The sequence below is a fragment of the Saimiri boliviensis genome, chromosome 16 (genome assembly GCF_048565385.1).
Source record: "Saimiri boliviensis isolate mSaiBol1 chromosome 16, mSaiBol1.pri, whole genome shotgun sequence".
Classification (NCBI taxonomy): Eukaryota; Metazoa; Chordata; class Mammalia; order Primates; family Cebidae; genus Saimiri; species Saimiri boliviensis.
Genome location: NC_133464.1, coordinates 10,811,286 through 10,823,905, shown reverse-complemented (window position 1 = coordinate 10,823,905; position 12,620 = coordinate 10,811,286). Strand labels below are relative to the sequence as shown.

The 12,620-nt window shown below is 40.5% G+C and overlaps 1 protein-coding gene across 3 annotated transcripts in view; it reads left to right on the top strand.

The window, feature by feature from the left end:
* The window catches only part of LOC101038956 (putative methyltransferase-like protein 21E), a 230,132-nt gene that overhangs the window by 13,297 nt on the left and 204,215 nt on the right, over positions 1-12,620 (top strand). For 2 of the 3 annotated variants that reach the window (XM_074387463.1, XM_074387462.1), the window contains exons 4-5: positions 219-336; positions 3,449-3,546. In XM_074387463.1, coding sequence (XP_074243564.1) covers positions 219-336; positions 3,449-3,546 — 216 coding nt within the window. Of the gene's footprint in view, positions 1-218; positions 337-3,448; positions 12,532-12,620 lie in introns of all 3 variants that reach the window. The other variant, XM_074387461.1, reaches the window with a different exon arrangement.

Genomic DNA, 12,620 nt, shown 5'->3' with positions numbered 1-12,620 from the left:
AAGAGTTTTTCTAGCAGAAATGTTGACTCTCTCAGAGGATGTAGTTTTGTTGACGTTTTCTGGAGTGATGTACAGGTACACACACGAATACACTCACCTACTCACATGTGCGTGCGGACATATCATAACATTAGTGGCATATTTATCCGATAGAATTTAATTTACTTTCTGTTATTATTTGCTAAGCAACCATTTTTTCTTTTTTCAAACTTTCATAGGCCCTTGTTCTATGCTATTTCCTGGAAACAAATACAAAGCAGTATAATATGGTTGACAAAAACGTGATTGAAATTGGAGCTGGAACAGGGCTAGTCTCCATCGTGGCAAGTTTACTTGGTAAGTGAATATATTTGATTGAATAGGGGGAATGCCAGATAATTTAATGATCAGATAACATTAATTGTTTTACTATCCAGTGTACTATGACTTGCGCCTATCTGTGACTCCGTAACTGTTTGAATGGGCTTCATCCAGAAACTACAGATGTTAAAGTCTCCTTACCAGTTTCTTTCACAGTTTTCTGCGTTAAGTTGTGTTAATTTTTCTTGGGGAATATTGTCACAAGCCTTAGATGGAGCGTTCTAAATAGGAGGTGCATGGAAATATTCTGGTTGCAAGAGGAGAAATGTGAAACAGGCAGAGACAGATTCTATTGCTGCTGATTCAGATGTGCTTTAGATTTTAGAGCCATTTCAGTGTCCCCATGTAGCTGTAGATTCTTTTTGAGTTTTGAAGCACTATGCTTTTATGAAAAAGCACCTGTTAGAATAGGGAGAGAGTATTAGGAATCACATAAAAATCACATCTGCTTTTATTTTTAGGTGTTTGGGTTTGAATTTGTTTTTTCAGTTCACAATTCATCTCCATTCTTTTTTTTTTTTTTTTTTTTTTTTTTTTGAGATGGAATTTTGCTCTGTTGCCCAAACTAGAGTGCAGTGGCGTGATCTCAGCTCACTGTAATCTCCGCCTCTTGGGTTCAATCTCCTGCCTCAGCCTCCATGAGTAGCTGGGGCTATAAGCATGCACCACCACGACCAGCTAATTTTTTGTATTTTTAGTAGAGACGGGATTTCACCATGTTGGCCAGGATAGTTTCGAACTCCTGACCTCAGGTGATCCACCTGCCTCAGCCTCCCAAAGTGCTGGGATTACAGGTGTGAGCTACCACACCCTGCTTATCCTCATTGGGTTTTTTTTTTTTTTTTTGTGATCCTGAGTTCTCTCACCAGCATCTTTTCTAACTAAGCATGTGATAGTTTTTAGTGTATGCCTGAGCCCGTTTCAGTTCAGTCTTTTTGTTATTGTTGTTATCAATCTCATTGTCTTAGTTTAACTCCTTTTCTGATGTGCGCTACCCAGATCCATCCTGGTTTCCTTGATCTTCAGAAGTGCACACCTGCCACTCTAAAATCTTGAGAGGAATTTAACATTTAGCAATTTACAACTTTCAAATACTGGATATTTATAAGACCTTTGAAATCTTCCCCAATATATATATATATATATATATATATATATATATATATATATATATTTTTTTTTTTTTTTTTTTTTTTTTTTTTTGAGACAGAGTTTCACTCTTGTTACCCAGGCTGGAGTGCAATGGCACGATCTCGGCTCACCGCAACCTCCACCTCCTGGGTTCAGGCAATTCTCCTGCCTCAGCGTCCTAAGTAGCTGGGATTACAGGCACGCGCCACCATGCCCAGCTAATTTTTTGTATTTTTAGTAGAGACGGGGTTTCACCATGTTGACCAGGATGGTCTCGATCTCTTGACCTCGTGATCCACCCGCCTCGGCCTCCCAAAGTAATAGATATATTTTTAAAGCTGCTGTGTCCTGATATTGTTTTCCAAAGTCACTATTGCATTTAGTAAGGATAGGTCAGAGTCACTATTCGATTTATACCCGAAAGCCTGGCTTAGGAGCAGAATTTGTGCTTTGGGGAGTTGGTCCCTGAGTCCGCTTGTCTAACTTGAAACAAATATTAAAAAACAGAAACTTTACTTAGTCAGTATTCTGAAAGTGGTAGTGTTATCTCTCTAGACACAAAGGTATTAAGTATAAGAGAGAGTTTACATTCAATATGGCCAAAGATGTGTTCCTTACTCTGAGATTTAAAAAAAGATTTGTTGAAAATGATAGACCCCCCAGCTCAAGCCTGTAATCCTAGCACTTTGGGAGGCCGAGGCGGGCGGATCACCAAGTCGAAAGATCGAGACCATCCTGGTCAACATGGTGAAACCCCATCTCTACTAAAAATACAAAAAATTAGCTGGGCATGGTGGCGTGTGCCTGTAATCCCAGCTACTCAGGAGGCTGAGGCAGGAGAATTGCTTGAACCCAGGAGGTGGAGGTTGCAGTGAGCCGAGATCGCGCCATTGCACTCCAGCCTGGGTAACAAGAGCGAAACTCGGTCTCAAAAAAAAAGAAGCGTCTATGTCTATATGATAGGCATATTCCCCTCCCATTTTAATATTTTCACAAAATACAATTGATGTCAAGAGACTCGTGGTATTCGAGCTGAGGAGTATCTTCTGATTTGTTCTGAGCTGAACTAGACTTCTCTTTCATTTCTGCTTTCCCATTCTTTACCTGGTCTGTGCTTTTCTGACGCTGCAGAATTGGCCAATCCTAGATTTATTTGCAGGTTATTTTCAGGCTTTGCTACTGCTCAAAGTTTACTTTAGTGATTGAATTTCTACGTATTTACTTCTGCCATATTTCTTCCTGAAAAAGCCACCACTATTCAGTTTTATCTTGGACGTTGTTTACATCTTCATCTATGACCAGTAGCTTTATGAGCACTATATGTATGTTGTGACTAGGTTTTAAGCATTTTTTGGTGGGAAGATTTACGCTTGTGATGGGTCAAGTTGAAAACCTGAGCATCAGCATGGACGTCATGATACTTTCCACGAATGCCATTGAAAGTCTTCTTTCCTCCCTCCACTTCTCATATGAGCACTTCCTGTTCAACTGCAGGATGTCCGATGTTACCTACACTCATTTGGTCTCACATGACTGAGGCTCAGAATTCTTTTAGGGAGGTACCTATTCTTTCATCATTCCAATGAGGGTGCCAAATATTTTGACTTTCCCTTTCTCTCAATTATTTTTCTCCTGTAGTAGATAAATAGAAAAACAGCAACAATAATAACAGCAAAACATACCAGAACAAAAGACCAGGAGAACATAAAAAATGCAGTGGTGTGCAAAAGTATCATGGGTCTCTCTCTCTCTCTTTCCTTTTTTTCTTTAGGCAGAGGCACATAGCTGCCTTAGCTCCATTTGAAAGGGATTCCCTTTCTGTGTATAGGTACTAACCAGTCTTTTTTGGAGGTACTAACAATTGTGCAGCATTGCAAAGTGCATGTTGGCTTGAAGCTTTTGATTGTTCTACCTTATCCCACGAGGGTTATTTTCTCTGCTGTCCTTTGTTTCACAGGTGCTCATGTGACGGCCACAGATTTACCCGAATTACTTGGAAACCTGCAATATAATATTTCCCGAAACACAAAAATGAAAAGCAAGCATTTGCCGCAGGTTAAAGAACTCTCCTGGGGAGTAGCGTTAGATACAAACTTCCCCAGATCTTCTAATAATTTTGACTATATTTTGGCAGCGGACGTGGTCTATGCTCATCCGTTCTTGGAAGAGCTCCTCATTACCTTTGACCATCTGTGCAAAGAAACCACCATCATCCTCTGGGCCATGAAATTCAGGCTGGAGAAGGAAAATAAATTTGTAGATAGATTTAAGGAGTTGTTTGACCTGGAGGAAATTTCCAGTTTCCCCAGCCTGAATATTAAGTTGTATAAAGCTGTGAAGAAAAACCAGAGGAGTGTATAACATCCTCGATGAGGACATGGAAATGCTAAGGCAATTTTTAGCAGATAATCACTTTAAAGAAAACCCTGAATAATCTCCTGTGCCACTGAGATTCCCAAGGGGAAATACATAGACACACCGACACACATGCACACACACCCCCCACTATGAGAATAGAAGATAGTTTCCCAAATTTGCCTCGCCCTGGGCAGTAATTTTTCCATATACCGCACGTGAGTCTGTAGGACTGCTTTGTCTCTGTCAGCACCCAGGCCCTGAGCCTGCCTTCTGCTCATGCGGTAATAGGAGCTCTTGGCAAAGTCACACTGTGTCGTCATTGTCTGCTCTCATTCCTTACATCACAATTTATTATTATTTTAATCAATGGTGCAATTATTATTTTTAATGTATAATCACAAAATGATAGTTTTTAATGATATCTCTTCAGTGAACATTGTTATTAATTCTTTTAAACATAAGCTTATGTGATTCTTTCTTTAGAAATAAGGAAATTGACTACAGTGGTATCTGCAAATAAATCTGAACAGGCAGCTACATAATATAATGGTAAATCTCAGACTTTTGTGGTTTTCACGAGTGCCGGCTTATACGTGGCCTATCATCTCTGCCTAGCAGAGTAGGCTTCTGATGTAACCTCTGAAATCAGTCAAGCTTGCGGATTTGAGGTCACGGACAAGGACGTTTTATTCTACCGAATGAAAAATGAATGAACGCAAACAAAAATTGTTGAGATTTTGGAGAAGTTATTGTTTTGTTTTAAGCCAACTATCATTATTTTGTATCACAGAAACAATTAAGTATAAACACTTTGAGTTAAAAATACACATGAAAAGATTTAGGTCTCTGATCTCAGATAATCAGACGTATAGCTGGTTTTAAAGTTTAAAGCTCTTTAGATGAACATATATACATTTGGATATTTGAAATACTATATGATTTTTTTTTTCACATAGGCTTTCCTTAGAGACTAGAATAAAGTCTGTAGTAATTGAAGTCAGTGCAAAAAGAGCAAAGAATTAGGATTTTGAACTATGTAATCACCTAGACAACACTGGTTGGCAATTACTCTGCTGTGTCCGCAGCAACATTTTTTAGGCTGTTACTGGGCCCTCGGGGTGATATTTTCCTTTCTAGAATTAGTCCTCTGTGCTTCGCTGAAAGTTTTCTGTCCACTCCAGGCTGAGTATAGTTAAAAAGAATATTTTCTAGGACTCTGATCAGTAAGTCAGGATACAAATATACTCCAGTGTATTTTTTATTTTTAGTACTTGTAGTTCATAGGACCAATATTTACATGGTTCTTTGCCATTTTCACAGTCTGTTACTTACATAAAGTCATTTAATCCTTAATCATTCTAAGAAGTAGAAACTATGTTATCCCGACTTCACAAATGAAGAAACTAAGGCTGAGATGTCCTCAGGCTACGCATCTGCAGAGTGGCAGTGCTAGGACATTCAAGCCCAGGTCTGTTTAAGCCCAAAGCCTGTATTAACCACTGCGCTGTCTTTATATATTTAAAACAAGAATTTTCAAACTTTTAAAAACAAGTGAAGTCATTTCTTCAAAATGAAATAAATATCCAGAAAGATAAGCAAATACATTAGAAAAAAAATGAGACCTGTTCCATTTTAAAACTTTTATTTCCTAGGTGAGGAGGTCAGGGAAGGCTTGTTTCGAAGGCAATATTTAGATGAAGCTGACAGGAGGTCGCAGTGCAGATGTCTGGGGAAAGGTGTTACAGGCAGGGGGAACAAGACACAGGGATCCTGAGGCAGGAGTCAGCCAATCCGCTGGAAATATCAAAGGCCAGATTTCTTGGTGCAGAGTGAGCAGGAATTCAGAAAGGCTGCAGGGAGCTAGATCACGTAGGACTGTGCTGCAGGCTTGGTTCTCCAGAAACAGACTCTGAGAGGGAATTGGGTGAGCAGGTCCTGTTTTAGGGAGTGCTGTTGAGATGAAGCCAAATGGAAAGGAGGGGGAGGAAGTAGGATAGAAACGGGTGGAGCTGCAGTGCAGACCCGTAAACTGTCTGAGGTGACCCCCACATGGAGCACTGGCCCGAGAGTGGCCTCTGGAGTTGTCCTGATTGGGGCGATATATCTGGGCCTTGATGACCCCATGTGGCCCAGTCATTGGATATGGCTGCCCTGGGAAGACTCTGTGACCTTGGGTGAGGTGACATCAGCTGATAGAGTCCTGAAGACGTTGACAGCTGGGGGATGCCTGCCACCTGCTCCAGCAGCAGGGGATTAGGTCACCCTGAAGAGGAGCTGGGCGGCTTATCACAGGATCCAGCCTGACCTTTAGGCCTCAGAAAGAGCCCTGACTTTTCTTCCGGTGGAATGGAGAATCTTTGGATGGTTTTGTGAGTAGAGGAGTGAAGTAACCTTTTCGCATGTAAAGACCACTCTGGCTGGCATTTTGGGACTAGAATGGGGATAGATGAGACCAGGGAGGGGCTGTGGCAATCTGATGAGGCAGCCTGCATTGGGGTGGCAAGAAATGGCCAGTTCTAGATGTATTTGGCTGCCAGAGCCAACAGATCTTCCCACTATATAGGATGTAGAGTGTATGGGAGAGAGAGTCAGGGCTGAGTCACTGTGCATAAATTTGGAGTCAACAGCTTAGAGATGGCTTGTGAAGCTCCTTCAGGGGACAAAAGACTAGACAGAGAGTAAAACAAGGACTAGGCCCGAGTCATTAAGAGATCACATATGGGTTGTGTATAGGGAGATAATTCTGAAGACTCTACACACTCTCCCCTACTCCAGTTACATGAGTTGACTCTGAAAAACATGAATTTCACACCACAGTGGTTTTTGAACTTGGCAGTAGAGTTCTAAACTTCCCAAAAGCTTCCTCGAGAGGTTCTAGGGGCCGGAGAGTTGTAAATGCAGCAGGAAACTTCAGGTAACAAATGAAAAATGATTCCTCTGCTTAGAAAATATTTGAATATCATTACTAAGTTATTTTTAGGTAGAATAGATAAAGTGTCTTTTCAAATTTAGCATTAGGACCAAACCAACCATAGAGTTCTGAAAAGTTCCTCTTTCTCTCTGCACCAATCTGTCAAACACAGCGTTCCAGACTCATTGTTCTGTTTTTAGCATTCACTCTCAAAGTGTAACCCCCACCCTGACACACCAGGTCCCTCTTTTTCCACTTCATTCTACTATTCACTTCATTCTTTAATTCTTTTGTCTTTTTGCTGCAGTTTCTCCATACTTTTTTACATCCAATTTTATAATAATTTAATTTCAAAAGATGCAATTGGAATTGGAATAGGCCTTTTCTACCATACCTTTTTTTTTTTTTTTTTTTTTTTTTAATGACTGGGAGTTGATTTATTAACTTAATCCAAGGGAGTTATACTGTGAAGTTTTGCACTTTTTTATCTGGCTTTTTGACAAGTTAGACTACGTTATTAAAAACCTCGGTCCAATTCTTTCAGTAACTTTCTGGGTTTCCAATAGAATGAACTTACTGATTGTCAAGGTTTTAATCTTGGTTATTACGGCAGAGCTATCACTCCACAGAAGACACCCCAACTGGCAGGGCATTCTCTGCAGCTTAAAATTACGCACAGGTAACCATGTGAGTTCTGTTCTCTAGACCGTATCACCGGTCTTTTGGAACTAAGTACTGCACTAAAACCTTCTATCTTGGAATGTAATAATATATCCTCTTTTATTTGCACCCATTTTTGACTACTAGAATTTATTTAAAAAAGTTTTTTTTTTCATTCCATATGCATACTCTGTTCCCTTTCTTTTGGATAAAGAATTGGTGGCATTGGGTAACTTCCTAACATATCTGCAGCCAAATAGAATATTGAATATTGTGACTTTGGGAGGCCGAGGTGGGTGGATCACAGGGTCAAGAGATCAAGACCATCCTGGTCAACATGGTGAAACCCCGTCTCTACTAAAAGTACAAAAAATGGTGGCGTGTGCCTGTAATCCCAGCTACTCAGGAGGCTGAGGCAGGAGAATTGCCTGAACCCAGGAGGCGGAGGTTGCGGTGAGCCGAGATCGCGCCATTGCACTCCAGCCTGGGTAGCAAGAGCGAAAATCCGTCTCAAAAAAAAAAAAAAAAAAGAATATTGAATATTGTGGAAGAAAAAAGATGAGGAAACATATAGAAAAGGCTGTTCCCTTTTCTCATTAAGGCCTCAGAGTCTGGGAGCTTGGCGTTCTCAGTGAATGCCTGGTCTTTATAGACAGAGACCATGCCTCATTTGGTGAGGTAGCACCATTTACAAATGAGCAGACAAATAATTTCTAAATATCATTTGGAATTGAAACACATCCGCTGAGTAGAATTTTGATTCAGGAAGACATTTGCAGGTATTAACTTTGGAAACAAGCTAGGGACTTTGGGTTGTAAATAGTAGACATAAAAGAATTAAACTCAACCATAAGTAAATCAGACAAGAAGGCTAATTGAGAAGACTAAAATAAATTTAATATTCTGTGCTTTCTGCTTCATTTTAATTTAGTTTTCATGGAAATCTGTAGGTGAAGGAAATAAAAATGGTCAAAAATATGTATTTTTAAGACATATATAAATTATAAGGCAGTAATAGGAAATAAAATTGGGAATGGAGCAAGTGAATAATTCGCAAAAGTGTTAGTGGGAATACAGACACAGCAAAATTTAAAAATTATAGGCATTTGTGTTAGTGTGTAAGTGTGTGGACCCAGTTCCTTCTGTCTTCTTTATGAAGCCTGGAAGTGGTTTGCGAATGAGTTCCACACCGCCCCCCCCCACCCAGGTATTGCGATGTTTGAATTTGTGATATGAAGTTAAGTGTAGGATATTACCTGCAAGTCCAGTGTCAATGTTTTCTCTGCTTCGAAGCTCTACACAAAATCAAAGACAGTGTTCTGTATAATTATACCATAGTGTTAACAGGATAGTTTTGTCTTAGGTGCCTTGGTTAGCATCAATGAGTTCTGAGGTCATATCAAGTCCTTTTTGAAGAATTCCTGAGCTGGACATTTGTGTTTACTCAGATCTCATATAGCTGAGCAGTATTTAGATTGCTGGGCATACACTATTGACTGCTTATTCTATTGAACCAACCTTTGGTCTCTATCACTAGCAGTGCTGTTATTGGGTAAGCTCCAAGGCAGATTTTTTTTCCTCTCAATTTTCTCAATATCTTTGTTTCTAAGGCAGTTGTCTTTTCCTAAAATCCAATCAAGTTTTAGAATTGGCACTTACCCCATCAAGGAATTTCAAGAGATCACTAAAAATGGTAACAGATGTCCAGGTCAGTTTTGTGATAAATGGTACTAACGAAAAAAACATAGAAAAATATTGAGTATCTGCTGCCAACCACAAACACTTTACCAGACCAAAACACATTGCTTGGTTTTCCAAACAAAAGCACAAACAGAATAAGATTAAAACACGTCATTAAAAATATTTTAAGAGCTGGGCATTATTTCATGATGCCACAAATGTAAGTCTAAAAATTTTAAAGTGACTTACTTGGCAAATGCTAGATTTTGTAGTTTAGGTTTTAAAAATTTCTATATTTCCGTTCTCCATAGTCTGTAATGCCTATATCTTTGTTTTAATTTTAAATTACCTTAACTGAATTAAAAAAAAATTTTAGTGTCATGATTTAATTTGGGTTTTCTTATCTACTTCTATGTTTTCTTTGTTAGTAGAGTATAAATCATAATGACAAAGGTTGTCTCTTTGTCACAAACCATCATAAATAAGCCCAAAGGACAGGCCATAAAAATGTAAGAAATTCTTAGATTAAAAAGCATGAGTAATGCTTCTACCTACCTGGCAGGCACAGGTAAAAGTACACTTGGCAAATGGTAAATTATTAACACTTTTCTACCAAGGATTTCCTCCCTCCTTAGTATCTCTGCGATTAATAGATAGTGAATTTAAGAATTAGAAGATGTAAAATATAATAAGTACATTTTGTGATCATGTATTGGGAAGAAATTAAGGAAACATTTTGTGTAACATTCAAGGGGTCAGAGGAACAAAGTGCTTGAACTTTTGGGAACAGATTTCATATTTTCTTTGAAGAAATAATTCAAGGAGGCTTAAAGGGAGTAAGAATGCAACTATTAGTTAATGCATAATAAATAGTTGAATAAAGAATGATGAATACAACTACCTTTTACTTTCCTTGAATTTTAGTTTTTCTTGTTTTGGAAGCCTCTAATGGTTGTCATTCATTCATTCATTTGGCATTTACTGAAAATCCACAGTGTGCCAAGCAGGGGCTACGGACACAATAGTGAACAGGCAGGCAGGGCCAGTCCTCACGGAGATCGTGAGCTTGGCACAGATAGGCAGAGGCAGAGCTGGGGATGGCCTGGTAGGGGAAATACATGAAAACCAATCAATGCTAGGCGTCCTGGCAATGGGAGCCTAACCCATAACTAGGGAATAGTTAGGGTTTCCGGGAGAAGGTGTAGCTGCGTGAAGGAGATGGAGGTGAGGGCAGAGAGGAGAGACAGGACATGTACTAGGCAGAAGGAAGGGTGTGCGCTAAGCTTTAGAGGCAAATAGGAGTGACCTGATCTGATGACTTGCTAGAAAGATTGTAGCTTCTATGAACCTTTGCGGAAGTAATAACCATTATCAGTGGAATACTTACTGCTTTCAGGTCCGTTTTAGAGATTTCCAGTATAGCATCTTACCAAATTATCCTGACAACCCAAGTGACATCAGCCAAATTTGTGTATGAAGATATTGAAGCTCAGCAGAAATAAGCCTCCTCTCAGGTTACACATGGGTGGCGGTCGTTGGGCTGGGAAACTCTGTCCCTATCACACCAAAGCTTGTGCCTTTTACAGAGTATGACCTTGTGTAAGTTTTCCACTCTGAGCCCTGCAAGGAAATTCCAAATTTTAATTTTATTCTAGCTAATTTGGAGCTATCCAGTTTTGTGAACCTTGTCTTTGTTTGCAGCCTGAATGCAAATTAGCTTAAGTGGGCTACTCTTGAGATGTACCTGCAGAGATGTACTCCTGTTTATAATATGTCTCCAAGAGTAGAATATTATGAATCCACCTATATACCCAGCAAAGACTTCACTAAGTTTTTCTTTGCAAGGAATATTGAGCACATGTTAGAGCAATTAATATAAAAGTGTATGTTGATCTTAAAACAACCGACGTGGGGAGCGAAAAAGACCCTATAATACAAAGGAGGTGCCGCAGTGGAAGCAAACGCTGTTCCTTTTCTTCGGCAACAGCTCAGGAAGAACAAAATGAATGAAGTGAGGGCTGCCCTTGGGTGACTTTTTGGCAGAGATGGCCAAGGGGGAGGGACTGAACTTTAAAACATCTGATCTGTTTGTGGCTGTGTTCTGTGAACGGTGCTGATGTTTATAGGTCTGTTACTAGGCGATAACTCTCCCTGCCTCAGCAGGGTTAAGCCCTGAGGTGATGAGAGAACACCAGTTCTTGGAAACCACCTTTCACAATCTTTCAACGAGAGGGCATGCATTGACCAGGCAGCACAGCCTTCCAATGCCAAAGAGACCTGGTGAGAGCCTGGAAGGACACCAGCACCTTCGGCAGCAAAGGGCTTGTCTAAGTGGAAATGGCCTTTGGCGCCCATTAGCTTGAGGTTGACCAGGCACCTCTGTCCCTGGAGGGTGATATTGCAGAGTAAGCCATAAGCCTTGGCCGGAGCCCTCCAACAGGTGACGGGATGTAAGCAGATGCAGGAGCAGGGCGGTGGGCAGGTGGTGGTTGCGGGGGTGTTGGCTCGGCGAGCTGCCATGATGTCAGAGGCCTTATCCTGAGAGCATGATGTGCAGAGGACAGTGCTGACTGCCAGAGGAGAGCAGAGGCTAGGCAGCTACTGAATGTTCCAGAATGGAGAGGAGGGAAAACGTATTTAAAACGTCTTATGGGAAATGGCTACCCGGCGCAGGCACAACTTCAAAAGCAGGATGGTAAAAATGGAAACCTGAGGGAGTAACCCCAAGGTTATTGAGGAAAGGAGTCCCAGGAAAGAGAAATAGAATGTTTCGCTCTGATGGTCTCTTTATTTTCCTTCTTTTTGGTTGATTTTTGAGCTGACCGGCAGAGCCTGAAGGCTGCTGATTGTCATCTCTACGAAGCAGGTGACGAATGTGGAGTTTGATAAATGCAAGAAGTCAAAGCCAACATCTGAGGAGATTTCAGCTGGGATGCTGATGCAATCTCACTTAGATAAAATGCTTGCTTTGGTTCTATTTCATGCTCCTACCAAGTAGGTGAAATTCTAAGGGTTTAGATGCCATTACCCCAGAGCTCCCAGAATAAAATTCCAGTCTGAAATTACAGATGATTGCCACTGGGAGGCCCCGGTGATCTGCAAAATGAAATTTTCTTCTGAATAAATAAGTGAAAATAAAAGAAATTATTTAAGCAAGTGAATTGAATTATAAAAGATGATATGCAAATGCATCAAAAGCGGCAAGGGGTAAAAACACAACAGTGTAATGTGATAAACGCACGGTGCTGTCTTCTTTAATTAGGTATTGTTGAAATTCCACCCTTTGCCTGCGCACCGTGCACACATTACGAAGTACGTTCTCCAAGAAAAGGAGAAATAGAGGCTGGTTTCTAGTTCTTTGAAAGCTGTACAGGTGTTCGTTGGTGTATGGTGAGGCGGAAGGGCTGACGAGGGAGGAGAAGGAAGAGGAGGTGAGTGAAAGGGAATGAAGACGGGGAGCAAGCAGAGAGGACACTGGGGTGGGAAGAGGGTTGTTGGTTCTTATAATCTGAGAAGAGAT